General features: G+C 34.2%; 2 protein-coding genes across 7 annotated transcripts in view; one reads left to right on the top strand and one right to left on the bottom strand.

The window, feature by feature from the left end:
* Positions 1–2,241, top strand: part of LOC106058211 (neurogenic locus Notch protein-like) — a 29,837-nt gene extending 27,596 nt beyond the window's left edge. For both annotated transcript variants that reach the window (XM_056011520.1, XM_056011519.1), the window contains exon 15: positions 1,667–2,241. In XM_056011520.1, the coding sequence (XP_055867495.1) occupies positions 1,667–1,992 (326 nt within the window). In that variant the 3' untranslated portion in view covers positions 1,993–2,241. The remainder of the gene's footprint in view (positions 1–1,666) is intronic.
* Positions 2,242–8,320: 6,079 nt separating this feature from the next.
* Positions 8,321–18,746, bottom strand: part of LOC106073342 (sushi, von Willebrand factor type A, EGF and pentraxin domain-containing protein 1-like) — a 75,230-nt gene continuing 64,804 nt past the window's right edge. For all 5 annotated transcript variants that reach the window (XM_056010706.1, XM_056010711.1, XM_056010708.1 and 2 more), the window contains one exon: positions 8,321–8,915. In XM_056010706.1, the coding sequence (XP_055866681.1) occupies positions 8,581–8,915 (335 nt within the window). In that variant the 3' untranslated portion in view covers positions 8,321–8,580. The remainder of the gene's footprint in view (positions 8,916–18,746) is intronic.

The raw sequence follows: 18,746 nt of genomic DNA, 5'->3' as shown, positions 1-18,746 counted from the left end.
ATTTTCACTATCTTTTCTAGTTTACGAGATCTAAACGGGACAGACGGACAGACATTTCACACAAAATTAAAAGCGTCTTTTTCCCTTTCGGGGGCCGCTAAAAAAGGAATTTATTATACTTGAAATACTCTTTCACACTATCCCTTTCCATTATCAATGTCAACATAATAATTTCATACAATATAATTTAGGCCAAGGTCTTATTTTAAGTGGTAACAAAATTATGACGAGAGTTTGTGTTGCCAGACAAACTCAGAGGCGACTCATGACTGACCAAAGATAAGAAATATTCAAGCTATTTCTTATGTTTTCAGGATGAAAAAAGTAACATCGCAACGTAATGATAACAGAAATAATCCGATATGTTTAAAAAGGCCAATGAGATTCTAATTAATGTGTGTGTGTGTTTGTATCTTTTATATACGAGAAATTTATTTATTTATACCTATACTCTATACTAGCAATTTTATGTATTTTTATCCTGTATACGAGCAATTTTATGTATTTATATCCTATACTGTATACGAGCAATATTATGTGTTTATATATGCGTGTAATTCTTAAAGGACATAGGTCCTAGTGATCAAATTACTTTTACAAATGAAATCATTTCGAATGACGTCAGAGGGAAAAAAAATTCTACTACGTCACATTTTTTAGTAATACTAAAAATGTCTTTTCAAAACGAAAGATATGAAAAGGGTTAACAGACATTAGCGTAAGGATTTCTAATATAATTTCATTTAATAATAATAGTTCCGAATGACGTTAAAGGAGAAAAAACAACTTTTCACTACGTCACACGGCTTAGTCAGAGTTTCAGTCCCATATTTCAGCTCACGACGGTAAATAAACCATTTTGCTTATTAGAGCATTACATTAATAAAATTATCCCGAATAACAAAATAACCCAGGACATCACACAGCCTTCATTTCTATATCACTTATCTACGTATCTAGATAGACGTTGAAAACATATAACGGCTTATCTAAGATAGCGGCTACTAAAAACAAAAAAGAACACACACAAAAAGACTCTCCTGGAACAGGGATTGAAATTGCGCGTCCTTGAAATCAGTTCTGAGTAGCAGTTAAACCTCCCAGGTACCCCTCCACAATTGTTCAAAGTATAGTTTTGGACCACATGCATAAGCATAAAACTTCCGCTATACAATTGCAACTTCAACGAATTAAAAAAAAATATACACTCGGATCAGCTTTTTTATTCCAAAACCGATTTACTGAAGGGAACCCTTGAAGTTTGTCGTGATGTGCTTCCTAGACAGCTCACTCAACTAGTGATGGTTTCTTTCCATTACATTTCGTTTTTTCACGAAACTAAATGTTCTTTTTCTCTGACTTGTTTTTTGTTTTTTGGCTTTCACCAAAGCAAAAAAAAAAAGGATACAATCTATTAAATATTTGTAAAATTCCACTGACTGACTCATTGCTCACGAGATCTCTTAAACTGTCGTACTTAACTAATGTAGCACACTTTTATCTCCTAGCTGTTCACTACGCTGTCGGCAATGAAGCAGGCAACGTTGATGCCAAGATAGGTCATCGCTTTGTGTTCTATGACATACATACATGTTTACATACCTACATCTTAAATTCTACTTTATATATTAGATAAATAGTTTTCTGTTTTAAATACTCTCCATAGATTGTGACACTCCATATTACGGTTACTCTTGTGTAGATGTATGCTACCTGACATGTCTAGATCAAATCTGCACCTATGAAGGAGAATGCTACCTTTGTGATCCAAGCCGAACTGGTATTTTCTGTGAAGACCGTACATTAAACAATGCAAATGATTCCTTTGAATCAGACGGGAAGTCCACCGAGGCTACAATTAATTCGCTAGAAGCCAAGTCATCTACGGCTAAGAAAAGCCAGCCAATTGTGTTTGTTGTGTTTCTTTTGATCTTTAGTTTATTTTTCCTTTCAATAGTTTTTCTTGCTATAAAAAATTGCTCAAAGAAATAACATAGGTGAAACGAAAGGTTTGCAAACATGTACATGTACAATATTTAAACACACACAGACACACGCATAAACTAAACACACACACACATATATATATATATATATATATATATTACACACATATATAAAGTTAACAATTATTATATTATTTTGAAATTATCACCATTTACTGGGTATAACGAATGTGTTAAATTTAAAAAAAAAACGCCATTCAGGTTGACAATGACAAAACTAATGAATAATAAAAGGAGCCTCCTTTGATTTGAAACGTTTTATTGTTGTTGTTTTTTTTTTTTTACAATGTGTTTATGTGCGCACCAAATAAATCAATAAGAAAATTTCCGTGAATTTTCTGATTTGTGTTGAATAGGTTTATACACCCGAATGGATGTATTATAAAATACGTCTTTTTTTTTTAGCGGCCCCCGAAAGGGGAAAAGACGCTATTAGTTTTGTGTGAAATGTCTGTCCGTCCCGTTTAGATCTCGTAAACTAGAAAAGATAGTGAAAATCCGACATCTTAATATTTTAGTTTATTCAAAGTTCTGATGCAACGACTACATTTTTCTTTTCTAAAAGCGAAAAATCTAATTTTTAAAATCACTTATGCAAGCAGATTTTTTCATAAAAATACACCACTTTTACACCATACACCACTATTAATAGTAGGCTAACAAACACTGGAGGCTCTCCAGTAGGGCAGAATACCATATGCCATATTTTATGGAAATGGTTTTAGATCTTTTGTGATTTGTTTTTTGTTACATTTGTATTGCTACGTTATGTAGTTCGGTCCTGCTAACTAGTACGTTTACCCCGAAATAATGTTTACTTTTTTTAAGAGAAAAAAAATCTATTTAGTATGTAGATCTTATTCAAGTTAGACATAATTGAAAACAACAATTAATAAGTAGTTTTTCATATTATCACGAAAACTGCACATTCCACACAAATACTTATATACAGACTTTTAAATTATTTTTTTTTTTGAGGATTTCAATAAGAGGTTGATCCCGTACAAAACAATTAGATCAATTAGATATTCATTATTAGAAATCAATTAGGCCAGGTTCACATTTAACTCTACATTCATTTTCACATATCCTTTAGTTTGTTGGACCGCTCTGGCATCAGAAAAGATATGTCAACCTTCTTTCTCCATTCTTCTCTGTCATTTGTCTTTGATCGAATTAGATTACAAGGAGAAATAATAATAATAAAATAAAAAAAAACATTCCAAAATAACTAAGGCGGGTAAGAGGTCATTTGGGGTCAAGATTTCATAACCAGGCCCTTAATGGACTGTTGTTGTTCTGCTACGTATTTACAAACGGCACACCGCGGTTTGTGACAATTTACATGAACAGTCAAATAAATGACTAAACAATTGGCCGTATTCTCTCGAGCCTTCTCAAACAAAAAAAATCTTAAGCACTCTTAAAAATTTTACGCTCCAATATAGTATGACACACCGATTAGGTCATAAATTACAATTCAATTCATAACAATCATATGTTATGTGCTATTCTCATTCGAGAACACCTTTCAACACTAAACAACTGTATAATACACATCATCACTTTAAGCAATTTCAAAGTCACAGGCTTTAGATTATCTCCTGATCACTTTTAGCCGAAATGAGCTATGAGTTTCAGGAAAACCCACTTATAGTCTCCCTTAGGAGGATTCAAAACAAATTTAAACCAGAAAATACGTCACTTTTGGGAATACCCTAGGATGAGAATCATCAGGGTTAAAATAATCTACCTGGACATCATTTGAGTTTATGCCTACTATATAATCAAAATATTTATGTCACGAATCGATACTGTAACATCATTTAACCTCTTTCTAGAAAAGGGATCAGATCAAAGAAGTCACAGATCAAACACGTGTTAACTCTTTCTCTCCGTAATTATTTACCACATTCTGGTGGAATCAACGTTGGTATCGTCAGTTAGGAGAGAAAGAGTCAATTATAGTCATTCAATCAGAGTAAGAGGTCAGGAAGAAAAGAAAAGTCGCAGTCGTCAGTTTCTAGAAGGTTATAAAAATATTTAGAATCAAGTTTCTATGATTCTGGAAAAGACGGTTTTCAAAAAAGTTATAAATCTGGGGAAAGCAAGATAGTTGCGGTCCTTGCGTTGCAACGGGTTCTTATGCAGGTTCACGAGTTGTTTAGAGTCAAGTTAAATATAGAAACTTTCGTTGTATCAGTACTACATTGTATCTGTACTAAGATGTATGAGAGTATAGCTACAGTGTAAATTTAAAAAGTATTTTGTGGTTTTATCACTTCAGTAATTTAGATGAATTTTGTGTCATCTTGATACTGAATTGAAAATCAAAGCATTTGTTTGAATGTATGAGTTAGAAGATCTTATTAAAGAAGAAGAAAAAAAGAACTTAGAAGTTTTTTTAGTGTTTTAATCATGTTCTATTTTCCCTGGCTGCGCAGCCCAGCTGTAAACTACATATTTTGCCACAACCAGGGCAAGCATAACCATTGTCCGCAGGTGGTTGATTTAGATTTTCTTTTCGACGTCTGCGTCTGTCCTCGGCAACGGGTTTTCTTTTGGTCTTGAATGTGTATCCCGCGGCCCTCCAGCTATCTACGTGAGACAATTATCACTTTATACTTTGCGCAGGATGGAGGCAATGCAGTGATTTTATATAAGCTTAGTAAATATATACGGATGTCTGGATATGACCAAAAGAAATAATAAATTATCTCTGAACAAGCAACGATAATATTTGGTAGTACAGTTATTTTTAACCACTCATCACTAATTTGACCATTTAGGATTTAATCTTTCCTAAAGTTACAAAGCACCTTTTACAATCAAAACATATAGTGGTCCATCTTCTTCCAAAAAAATATCTATTTACATCTTAAGTAGCTGGGAGAAGTAGACAAAAAAAAATTGAAACTAGAATTCATGGGCCAGAAATGGATGAACTAGGGGTGGAAGAACATTATCAAGTGAGCCTTTCTAATGAAACGTAACACATAACAATTAGAAAACTTTATTGCCTGCGATGCACACTTTTCGATATTATATACGTTCCCTAATGAGATTTTTTGGAAGTGATGCACAATTTTCGATATCATGCACGCTCCTTATCAGATGTTTTAGAGTAGAAAAGTAAGAAGTCTAATGTCTATTCTGAAACATTTGTTCGCCATTGAGTATATAGAATTGGAAACGGGAAATGTCTATAAACAGCTCCTAGAAAACATAAAAATTGTTTCTATCACTGGAACTCTCCATTTATGAAGAAAACAAAAAAGGATGAGTACAAGAGGTAGCGTCACTAGTGTCAGTGTCACCGGTGCGGAAAGCACATGGTCAACCCCACATACACACACACACACTTTATACACACAAATTAGAAAAGAATTTAACATTTTTTTGTTGAACCATTATATTGTGAGCTAGTTAATTGATTAGTACAGCGGAAAATAATTATCGGTTCTACTCTTTGATGAAATTCAGCATAGCTAGTAGCTAGTTATTGTTGATAACGTCTAGAAATAAATACATTTAAAGAAGTAGGAAATTAATTTTTCGTTCAATTTTGAGGTATGGAACAGTGAGTTTAAGGTTCTTACCCTTAGAAAACCTAATTGCTTTCTCTTGTGACAGGTGGGGGAATGTGACGTGTGTTTGGCGCGTTTAATGTTTAGGGGATGATTATTTTTAAAGCTATCACACACCAACCTATCAGCATATGAATCGGGAGCAGACACGCAACGAGACAAGCAATGAAAGATAGATACAAAAGTTAAAAATGGAGAATATTTATTTACATAAATATACATATAAGAATGAAAAGGGGGAGGGTTTGCATCTATCTTTAAATAATACTAGATTTAATCATCACTCTTGCACCTAATAAGAGAGTATGTCACTTTGTCCTCTGACTTAGCTGGTTTTCCTGTTGATGTCGCAGCTGGCTGTGTCCTGGCTTGAGGTTCTGCAGCTGGAGGTGGCGCTCTAGCGGATAGAGGGACGCCGATGATACAGTTCTTGTGGAGTTCCAATCCAAAGTTCTGATATCTGTAGTGGGCACAGTAGGGCGGGTGGCCGGCTACCGTGGGCACAAGGTTACTGCGGGCAGAGATGATCTACCGTGGGCAGCGTAGTTGACAGGATAAGTCCAGTGAGTTGCAGAGGGTTGGTGTAGCTATGATGTCTCACACAGATCTGGGTCTATAGGGACGTCGCACCTAACAAGTTGACAGGTGGGCTGTCGGATAGGTGGGCAATGCCGATAGCGCCAAGTAGCAGAGTTGAGTAGATCCACGTAGGCAGTAGATGACACTCAATAGCAAATACAGTGCTGAATAGCACTAAGCACATAAATAGGCAGGTAAATAATTCTTGATAGCAAATAGGTGATTAATCCAATAGATAAATAGGCAGACACCTGAGGGAGGCTGCGGATAAATAAAGACAAGTTAGGACATGTCTCTCATACATCTTATCGATGCCCTCGACTGAGGTGCATTCGTCAGATTGGTAAAATTGCTTTAGAGCATAATAGGGAGACGATGACAAATGGGATTTGGAAAATAGATGGCAGATAGTAGCAATAAAAAAATGTACATAAAAGGGAAAGTAATAATATAAAAATGTACATAGAAGGGGAAATAATAATCTCAAATAAACAACACAGGTGGATAGAGAAAGAAAGGGGTGGGGGGGTTGAATTGGGCGGTGGTCAGCGACCAAGACGGTTTGTTTACATATGACCGTAGGTCGACAACAATGGAGCGCGCTTGAATGGAGAGGGTGTCCGTTCAAGCGGCGCAACTCTCGTTAGATTGAAATGACTACAGGTGAGATAATTCAATATAGGGGAGATAACTCATAACTCTTTCCTAGACGCAGTATTAGTGCGCTAGTAAAATTATCACGGTTGTCAGCCGAGATAAAGAAATAAAATGGATGTACAAATATATACATGGTTGCATCAACGATCAATTGAGCAACGCAGCATTAATAGATTAATGCAATACTAAAATACATACATAGGACATGTTTATGTTTTCTACTTACGCCAGTGAGAAATACACAATGCACTAATTAAATATAAATGAACTAAGCAAAATACACATGATAATATCCAATGGAAATAGCCCAAAAGTAATTAAGATGGAACTTGTGATTAAGTTCGGCTTACCACCAGGTATTCCTCTAGGAGTGAGAATAAATGATATAGTCCAGACTCGATAGCTCAGCTCGAATGAGAAATGAAAGAGAGTCTGGCTTGATTTAATTTACTTTATATAAAGGCCTGGAAAATGTGGGCGGAAACAGGAAATGTCCTAGGCTTAGAATTATCTTACACGAGGGTGAATTAGACTTGAGATGGGAGTCGCACATTGGTACGTTGAGAGGCGCTTTGGCTCGAGTAATTTCCTAGATCAAAGAGAAACGTAGGAGAAAAAAAAAAGGGGGGGGAGTCCCCAGCGGCTGTCAGACATCCTGCCGATAAGATCAAAGAGTCTGTGCGTATCTTTGCCCCGGTCAAGGGAAGATAAACCGAAAGACGCGGCCTAGCTATCTCCAATGTGGTCAACAAAGTCTAGCCTGGAGAGAAAAAGGTGGTGCGGGCGGAGAAATTGGGGATAGGATGGGAAAATAATTAAAATAAAATAAATAAATAATGAAAAATAATAATTAATGCTGTGATAAATTTGAGTGACTCTGACAGCGAGTTTTTGACTTGTCACATCTTTTTAATTTCGTTTCCTTCTTTTTTGAACTTTCAACTGAAATGTCCGCTTGGAAATTGTATTTTCTGTGCGTTAAATTGCAACGGAACGATTTATAACACACCACATATACCCTAACCATATACCAAACACATACATATACCAGACACACTTATATACCAGTCAGACACATATACCAGACACTTACATATACCAGACAAACACATATACAAGACACACACACACACATATATATATATATATATATATATATATATATATATATACTAGACACACACATATACCAGAAACACACATAAACCAGTCACCCACATATACCCAGACACACACATATACCAGACGCACACATATCTACCAGACACACACATACATATCCCAGACACTCACATATACCACACATTGACATATACCAGACACACATATATACCAGACACTCACATATACCAGACACAAAGATGTAAATTTTACCAATGCATACACTTTCAGGGCCCATTAAAAAAAACGTATTATTTTGGCATACATCCATCAATTTAAAAACGTATAAATCCATTTAAATACAAATTAGACAATTCAAAAAAACCTGTTTCGTAATTTATTAGGTGCTCGCGCCTGCACATGCGCACACACAGTAATACACATTCTTTTACAAATAAATGTAAAATTTAAGAAGATTCAATTAATGATTTAATTTTCGTGACAATTTTAAACCGTGATTTTCACTGTATAGAAATAAATACGCTGAGCCATTAATAAGTATTAATATGAAAATAGTATAATAAATTAAAGCTTAACATATGTGTGTCTGTTCAAATATTGTACAAGTGTATGTTTACAAAGCTATCATTTTACATTGGTTCTTTTTTTTCGGTATAATTTTTATAAACAAAATAAAATAAAATGATCAAACACAAAAATGTGAAAAAAGACATAACAATTATCATTGGATGGCTTTTCTGATTCTGATTAGCTTCTACCGAATGATGTGTAGATCTAGTTACGGTGGCCACTCTAGCTGTTTCCAATATATCGTCTGAAGAGTGGACTGTACGGTTTTCACAGAAAACACCAGTGCGGCCTGGAATACAAAGGTAGCATTCTCCTTCAAAGGTACAGATTTGATCTAGACATGTCAGGTAGCATACTTCCAGACAAGAGAACCCGTAACGTGGGTAGTGACAATCTATGAACGAAAATGAAAGTGCAAAATTGTATATCTAAGAAAAAAAAGTATAAAATAAGTGGTATGCATGTATGTATGTCTCTATTTATGTATGTATGTTTCTATGTATGTTTCTATGTATGCATGTATGTTTCTATGTATGCATGTGTGTTTCTATGTATGCATGTATGTTTCTATGTATGCATGTGTGTTTCTATGTATGCATGTGTGTTTCTATGTATGCATGTGTGTTTCTATGTATGCATGTTTGTTTCTATGTATGCATGTGTGTTTCTATGTATGTATGTGTGTTTCTATGTATGCATGTATGTTTCTATGTATGCATGTATGTTTCTATGTATGCATGTATGTTTCTATGTATGCATGTATGTTTCTATGTATATATGTATGTTTATATGTATGTATGTATGTTTATATGTATGTATGTATGTTTATATGTATGTATGTATGTTTATATGTATGTATGTATGTTTATATGTATGTATGTATGTTTATATGTATGTATGTTTATATGTATGATGTATGTTTATATGTTTTTATGTATGTTTATATGTATGATGTATGTTTATATGTATTTATGTGTGACGATACGTAAACGCTTGCATATAAATGTTTCATTTGTGCTTAAACGCTTGAGAGAAAAGTTGGATCCAATTGACATAATAAACTCAACACCCAAATAATAGTTACAACCTGTAGTGTCTCGACTTATTCAATTAGACACTAGTAGGGTGAGAACAGTAGCAGGCGGAAAGCCAGTCCAAATTTCCCCCCCCCCCCCCATAGGTCACCCCGCCCTTGTTATGGGCTGAGTCACCGGATTGCGTGATATGGAAGGGACAAATTTTTCCACTATGACTCATTCCAGGATAGCGGGTTAAGGGTCAGCAGGTCAACATTCCCCTACCTGTCCCGCGTTGAACTGCGGTCGTTATGCTACGCATACACACACACGCATACACAAAAACAGGTGTGGGCACACATCGGTTTTGGGACGGCGGTAATTTTAGAAATTTAGTAACTTTAATCCCATTGGACCAAGCACAAATATTATTTTAAAATTCAAATTACCCCAAATCCATTGGCCCGGCACCTCTGGCTATGCTAATGAGTTCGAGTCCCAATTATATAAGAGGGGACGCGGGCTCCAACCCACGCTCACACCCGCCAGACAGATTTCTATATTTAATAGGATAGGCTGGAACTTAGTTTTTTTTTCTCATAAAGCCGCCTATAATTTAAACAACCGTGGTAGGTTGATCTTATTTATACAAATCTTTATATGTGTATTATTTTGTATATTTATTGATACTATGTAAGTATGTAACCTTTTATTTTATCTTCAACACATGTTATTGTCGATGGGCTATGTTCTCGCCTATTTTAATTATTTTATTATTTTCCTCAACCTAGCGTTGAGATGTTCTAATCTAGATCTACTCTAGCGATCGGGTCTTTTACAAGATTCTGAATCGTATACTCTCTGACTAGATCCATGAATGTGTTTTGCTGTATAACATGTCAGCTTATTTTAGTGACGGCATGTGATATACCGCATCTGTCTATGGCATTTACAGTCATTATAATTTTACTTCTATTCAATCCCGCTATGTTGTAAATAAGATTTAATCTATGATCATATCATTCCCTTCCCCTTTATATCTGCATATTTACCCATTTAATCATAAATGATTTATACAACGTTGCCCACTAGAGATGTATGTAGCTCTTTTCTTTAATGTTGGTTTATTACCATATATTCTTGTTCACGTTTACACATTTTGCTTGGGTTATCTCCCTTATTTTATTTTATATAATATTGAAGTTCGAAGTTTAGACCTGTTGTTTACTTGTACTTAATGTAGTTATTTCCCCTGTTTTATTTGTTAAATGTATTCATTGACCGGAATGAGCTCTATGCCTCACGTGCACAATCTCATTGATTTCATGGCATACGAGAGTTCCTACCTATTGCCATGAGGAAGTTTCTAAGTGCTGCTTTCTTTTCAGCCTGGTTGTTATTGGTGGTGCAATATCACGCACACTAGACTCGCAGTCTTTTCACCACTAGATCTGCACTGTCTACACCTGTTAGATCGTCAGCTTCGACTGGATCAGCAGCGTCACCAAACCTGAGCCTGCAACGTCTGAACTCACCCCCCCCCCCTTTTCTGTCAGCGAGAAGAAATCTAAGTATTGCCCACTAAAAACGGCCCTAAAGCCCAGTGCCCACTATCAATTGCCTACGGTCCAGTGCCCAGATACTTGCCCAGTGTTTAGCGCCTACTGCCAAGCTTAAACTGCCCAGTCCAGGCTCCAGCTGTCCACTGCCCAATATCCACTGCCCACTACCTACGGTCCCGAGAATACCCTTCCACCTTTCGCTACAGACATACTCCTTTTCGACTCAAGCCTCATCACTCTACAAGAAGATTCAGCTCCAAGTCCTTTCCACATCTAACAGACAAGCCCAGCGGCCAACTGACCAGCAAAGAAAGTTAAGAACACAAAATAGAAACACTTATCCACTCCTTCATATGCAATCAATGATGAAATTAATCCACCAGAATCATTGTTGACTCACTACCCAAGCAAGTAGTGATACTATTGTTGTTAAATAAACTTGTATTTTTTTTTATTCAACCTATAGTAAGTTGATTTGTTCTAATTGTTATTCGTAGTGTGCCTGTTCAATATATATTTACACTTATGGGGGAAGAAACTCAAAATTACTTCCCCTAGAGTAACGAACCAAAAATCATTTTAAAATATTAAAACCTCGCCACAGTATGTATGTATGTTTACATGTATGTATGTTTATATGTATGTATGTATGTATGTTTATATGAATGTATATATGTTTCTTTTATGTATGTATGTATGTATGTATCTATGTTTCTATGTATGCATGTATGTTTCTATGTATATGTGTTTCTATGTATGTATGTGTGTTTCTATGTATGCATATGTGTTTCTATGTATGCATGTTTGTTTCTATGTATGCATGTTTGTTTCTATGTATGTATGTATGTTTCTATGTATGCATATGTGTTTCTATGTATGCATGTTTGTTTCTATGTATGCATGTTTGTTTCTATGTATGCATGTTTGTTTCTATGTATGTATGTGTGTTTCTATGTATGTATGTGTGTTTCTATGTATGTATGTATGTTTCTATGTATGTATGTATGTATGTATGTTTCTATGTATGTATGTGTGTTTCTATGTATGCATGTTTGTTTCTATGTATGTATGTATGTATGTATGTATGTATGTTTCTATGTATGTATGTGTGTTTCTATGTATGCATGTTTGTTTGTATGTATGCATGTATGTTTCTATGTATGCATGTGTGTTTCTATGTATGTGTGTTTCTATGTATGTATGTATGTTTCTATGTATGTATGTATTTTTCTATGTATGCATGTTTGTTTCTATGTATGCATGTGTGTTTCTATGTATGTATGTGTGTTTCTATGTATGTATGTTTCTATGTATGTATGCTTCTATGTATGTATGTTTCTATGTATGTATGTTTGTTTCTATGTATGCATGTATGTTTCTATGTATGTATGTATGTTTCTATGTATGTATGTTTGTTTCTATGTATGTGTGTGTGTTTCTATGTATGTATGTATGTTTCTTTGTATGTATGTGTGTTTCTATGTATGCATGTATGTTTCTATGTATGTATGTTTCTATGTAGTATGTGTGTTTATATGTATGCATGTATGTTTCTATGTATCTCTGTATGTTTCTATGTATGTATGTATGTTTCTATGTATGCATGTATGTTTCTATGTATGCATGTTTGTTTCTATGTATGTATGTGTGTTTCTATGTATTTATGTATGTTTCTATGTATGTATGTATGTATGTATGTATGTTTCTATGTATGTATGTATGTTTCTATGTATGTATGTTTGTTTCTATGTATGTATGTATGTATATATGTATGTTTCTATGTATGTATGTATGTTTCTATGTATGTATGTGTGTTTCTATGTATGCATCTATGTTTCTATGTATGCATGTTTGTTTCTATGTATGTATGTGTTTCTATGTATGTGTGTTTCTATGTATGTATGTGTGTTTCTATGCATGTTTGTTTCTATGTATGTATGTGTGTTTCTATGTATGCATGTTTCTATGTATGTATGTTTCTATGTATGCATGTGTGTTTCTATGCATGTGTGTTTCTATGTATGTGTGTTTCTATGTATGCATGTGTGTTTCTATGTATGTGTGTTTCTATGTATGCATGTGTGTTTCTATGTATACGTGTTTCTATGTATGTATGTTTCTATGTATGTATGTGTGTTTCTATGCATGTTTGTTTCTATGTATGTATGTGTGTTTCTATGTATGTAAGTTTGTATGTATGTATGTGTGTTTCTATGTATGTTTGTTTCTATGTATGTATGTGTGTTTCTATGTATGTGTGATTCTATGTATGTATGTGTTTTTCTATAAATGCATGTGTGTTTCTATGTATGCATGTATGTTTCTATGTATGCATGTGTGTTTCTATGTATGTATGTATGTTGCTATGTATGTATGTATGTTTCTATGTATGTATGTGTGTTTCTATGTATGCATGTGTGTTTCTATGTATGCATGTGTGTTTCTATGTATGTATGTTTGTTTCTATGTATGCATGTGTGTTTCTATGTATGTATGTATGTATGTTTCTATGTATGCATGTGTGTTTCTATGTATGCATGTATGTTTCTATGTATGTATGTGTGTTTCTATGTATGTATGTTTGTTTCTATGTATGCATGAATGTTTCTATGTATGTATGTGTGTTTCTATGTATGTATGTTTCTATGTATGTATGTATGTTTCTTTGTATGTATGTATGTTTCTATGTATGTATTTTTCTATGTATGTATGTATGTTTCTATGTATGTATGTATGTTTCTATGTATGTATTTATGTTTCTATGTATGCATATTTGTTTCTATGTATTGTTACGAATCTCACTATCCAGGCTCTCTGCAAACTGCACCAGACACCACCAACTTAAACAACTTGACAACTCAGGGCTCCAAAGTAACGTAACACTTTAATAGTTGAATAAATAACAGCCAATACTGTACAATTGGCAACACGTACACTGTACAAATATCTCTCCGATAACACCGTACCACCTTATCTACTCTTGCACTGGCCTCTCCGTCTCGTTTCGGGCTTGCACTGGGTTCAACAGTTCAGGACTGACTTTACACACTAGGCTTGTTGTGTCGGACTCGATCACAGACCAAGATCAAGACGCCAGTCGTCTCAATTGTACTTGATAGTACTCCGCACTTAACCGTCGTAATGCTCCGTACAGAACCACACCGCTGAACTGTGCTGTAGTCGACCGGACTGTAGTGAACCGGGCTCTGAACCCTGCTGCATTGAGCTCCTTTTCTCGACCGTCTTGACAGCGACACCTTCGCTCTTATATAGGGTCTCTACTGGCCTTCTCGAACCGGACAGAACGCCGCTCGACGTTTCTAGGTGGTCAGATGACTACAACTCTCGTGACGCTCCTAAGCTATGTTCACGACGGCGATCCTTCCCGAACCGTCCTTTCGATACTATACTCGGCTGAACGTCGTAGCTCGTCACGGTTGACCGCTCGTCTAGCGCTGGCCTGGGGCAATTTGCGGCGGCTGACTACACACGTACCACTACCCCCATCTGTGCCACCACCAGGTTTATAACAGTATGTATGTTTCTATGTATGCATGTATGTTTTTAAGTATGTATGGGTTAGGGTTCTAAAAATTTAAAGTAAAAAAAAAAAGAATCTACTCGGTCTACTTGATGGCTACAGGATGGCTGGCTGGTCGTGAGGTTTGCGCGCAGGACTGTCGTTCGGATTTATCGACGGTCGAGGGTTCAAACCCTGCCCGCTCCCATCCTCCGTCGTCCTGCGGGAGGTTTGGACTAGGAAGAAAACTATCTTCAACTCTGAAGGAACATCCGAAATATGTAAAACAAACAAAACATTTCGTCTTCGTCTTCCGAATTTTTAGCGGCCCCCGTAAGGGTAAGAAAGCCGCTATTAGGTTTGTGCAAAATGTCCGCTGTCCGTCTGTCCGTCTCGTCTGTCCGTCTGTCACACTCAGATCTCGAAAACTAGAAGAGATATGAAAAATATTATTTTATCATTAAATGCGGCTTGAAAAGTTTAGGTGCAACGGCTACTTTTGGTTCTCTAAAAGCAAACCGTTTAATTTATAAAATTAATTATGCAAGCGATTTTTTCATAAAAATACACCAATTCTAAAACAATTACGTAAATGTAAGGGAGGCAATGTTACAATATGCTAACAAAGATGGACAATTTTTGTGTATTTTCAGTATCACTAACTCAAATATATTTTAAAAATGTACAGGAAATGTTTACAACAAATATAAATAATAGTTAAATATGTTTTTTCTGGTTAACTAGCTGCTAAAATTATAATGAAAACATTTCTGTTTGTTTATAAAGGCTAATAATGCACTTTGTATGTAAATATCACGCACATTTTTTTAAATGGACTTTTTATGCAGCAATTTTCGTGCAGTAGCGTAACGTCGCAACATGTGATAGTGCCAAACTATTTCCTTAAACTTTTTTAAAAAATCAGATTTTATTTATTTTTTTGTTTAGTGCCCCCATCCGAATAAAAGAAGATTATTTTTGTGCTTTTTGTCTGTTGGTCGGTCTGTCCGTCACGATTAGATTTAAAAAAACTAGAACTCTAAAAGCAATTAAAAATCTGATTTACCCTTTAATTTTCCTCCCGTAACATCTCAATAGTTTTAATTATCTAAAAATTTATTGTTCCGGATTTTTTTTGTGCAAAACTAATCAACCCCAACAAAAGTTTGTTTGCTCTTCTATTTTATATTACATTTAATTTCCATGCTTAAACGTTGCAAAAACACATTATCAATAATATGTTGTTCCGTTTTTTATGTAAATAGCATATTGATGCTAAATCAAAATCTCTATACTGACTTATATTTCATTAAGTGTAAAAATGTTCCGGACATTGTTTTATAAAACATGAATTATGCATAATAATTCTTTGAAATCGCATAATTTACTAATATTACACTTGTATTATTTGACAATGTGTAATTATAATTTGGTTATCAATATCAAATTGTTCCGTATTTTCATCTTTAAACAAATTTTAAAAATATCGACAATAGGTTGTTCAGGGCTTTAAAAAAAATAATTTACTAGAATTGATTACTGAACATTACTTTTTAAACATTTAATTTTCTTGCTGAAACAAAACATAGAAGTTTTGTAATCGATAAAGAATGTTCCGGATTTTGTTTCTTACAAATCGTTGCCAGAAAGTTTTGAATTTTTTAAAAAATCTACTAACGCCAAATAATTGTTTGAACTCCCTCTTCTAATTAATAAACAAATAATCTTCTCATTTACGAAATAATGTTTTTACGGATTTTTATGAAAAATATTTTAACTCACTACTCTCTTACAGTACATTTATTTTTCTACCTAAAACATTAAAAAATCTAATTATCGTTAATATTATGTTCCTATTTTTAAGGAAAACAGAATCCAAACACCAAAGTAAGGTATGAAAATCTCTCCACATGGCTGTAGTACATCTAATTTTTATACGAGACCATCCAAAAAATTTAATTAACGGTATTACATTTATCTGAAATTCTCCTTTTCTTTTACTATTTATACAAACATCCGGAACAATCTATTATATAAACTTTTCAATTGTGGTCATACCTAAAAATTATTGCGATGTTTTGAAACGTAAAATAAAGTTTTATCAATTTTTAATAACTTTTAGTTGTTTTTTTTTATATCAAGATGACGGACAGACCGACTGACAGAAAAAACGCAAAAACAATGCGGCTTTGATCCTCTTTAAATAAATTCTTTTAGAACTCAGTGCACCAATGTCTATGAACCCTCGTTAAATATCTCGTGTAAATAAAGACATTTTTTTAGGGTACCGGTACTAGCCTATTGTGAGGTAATGGAATTTTTTTCCTTTGACGTCATATGAATGACTCTTTAAATGTAATGCTAAAAGAACGTACTCGGTGCACCAATGTCTATTAACCCTCGAAAATTGCTTGTATTGATAAAAACATATTTTAGTCTAACTAAGCCGTGTGACGTAGTTTTTTTTTTCCTTTGACGTCATATGGAATGAATTTTTTAAATGAAATGCTAAAAGAACGCACTCGGTGCACCAAAGTCTATGAACACTCGATAAATGGCTCTTATTGATGAAGTTGATTTTCAGTCTAGCTAGGCCGTTTGACGTAGTGTTTTTTTTCCTTTGACGTCATATGGAATGAATTCTTTAAAAGACATGCTAAAAGAACGCACTCGGTGCACCAATGTCTATGAACGCTCGATAAATGGCTCGTAATGATGAAGACGATTTTTAGTCTAGCTAGGCCGTGTGACGTAGTTTTTTTTTTCCTTTGACGTCATATGGAATGAATTCTTTAAATGAAATGAAAAAAGAACTCGGTATAGTAATGCTTATTAAGCCTCGTTATGTGACTCGCGTTTAAAAAAGGAATGATATCTTGATTTAGATCTAATCTAGATTTTTAAACTAGATCTAGATTTTTATTACAGTATATCTAGATCTGGATTTATATTCTTATTTAAAATTATTTTAGAGTAATTCTAGATCTAGTTTAGACTAAAATAGACTTGATTAAGATGTAGAATTTTAATTTCTAAACTTAAAGTGTAAAAAAAAGTGTAGATTTTCATTTCCAAACGTTTTGATCAATATTGCAATGTTTTAATATACTAAAACTAATCTACTTTTTTTTATTTAATTTAAATTTAAATTTACGGCTAATGAATCTTTGAAACATTATTACTTTTAACCATCAAAATTAAATCACCTCTTGAATATTATTGGCGAATATGCAGATCTGACAGGGATCCGACTTCGACGGGGGCCGCCTCTGAGTTCATGTAACACAAACTCTCTTTGTAATCTGTTTTTTTTTTTGTTCAGAGCTTAGTATTATAGATCCGTAACAAAACGAAGTTAGGAATATTCGTATTGAACGAAATAAATAACTTATATATGATTTTTTGAAATATTATTTTTGGATGACTTTTTTTTTTGACCTCCTAAATATGTTTATACAAATTTTAAGGTTTTGCGCGCGTGAAAACAGTCGAATATCTAAAGAACATTTAATCATTGTTCTGCTAGCGTCTTTTTCTGCGCGTGAAAACAGTCGAATATCTAAAGAACATTTAATCATTGTTCTGCTAGCGTCTTATTCTGACCCCCCCCCCCCCCAAAAAAAAAAAAAGCCTACTACAAGAGGTCTCACCTACATATTTAGCCTTTTATGTGAATACAAATGGATTAATGTCCTTTGTTGATATCAAACCAAATAATTAACTACGAATAACTAAAAGTAATTAATTGACTAAAAAAGTATTTTTTTTTTACATTGCTTCATGTGTTGTCTCTGCTAATGAATTTGTACAATTTTAACTTTATCCGAGATTTGATGTAAAAGAAATAACGTGAACGAACTTTTGAACAGACTGACATACACAGTGAGTATACATCAGATTAGTACAAAGTGTTAACAATATGGATAAAACTTGGCATGAGCGTTCCTACCGTATTCGCCAAGACCGTAGTATATATTAAATGTATGTCCCACAACCGGCGAACCCCCCCCCCCCAAAAAAAAAAAAGAAAATTTATAAATAGAAAGAGACTTTATAACAAATAGTGCAAACTTCATTGACCAAACGTATTTTAAGTATAAATATGTCAATAAAAATACTTTTCCAAC

Source organism: Biomphalaria glabrata, chromosome 14 (assembly GCF_947242115.1).
Source record: "Biomphalaria glabrata chromosome 14, xgBioGlab47.1, whole genome shotgun sequence".
NCBI classification, from domain to species: Eukaryota; Metazoa; Mollusca; class Gastropoda; family Planorbidae; genus Biomphalaria; species Biomphalaria glabrata.
The sequence above is the reverse complement of the archived record's forward strand: the minus strand, read 5'-3'. Positions and strand labels throughout refer to the sequence as shown.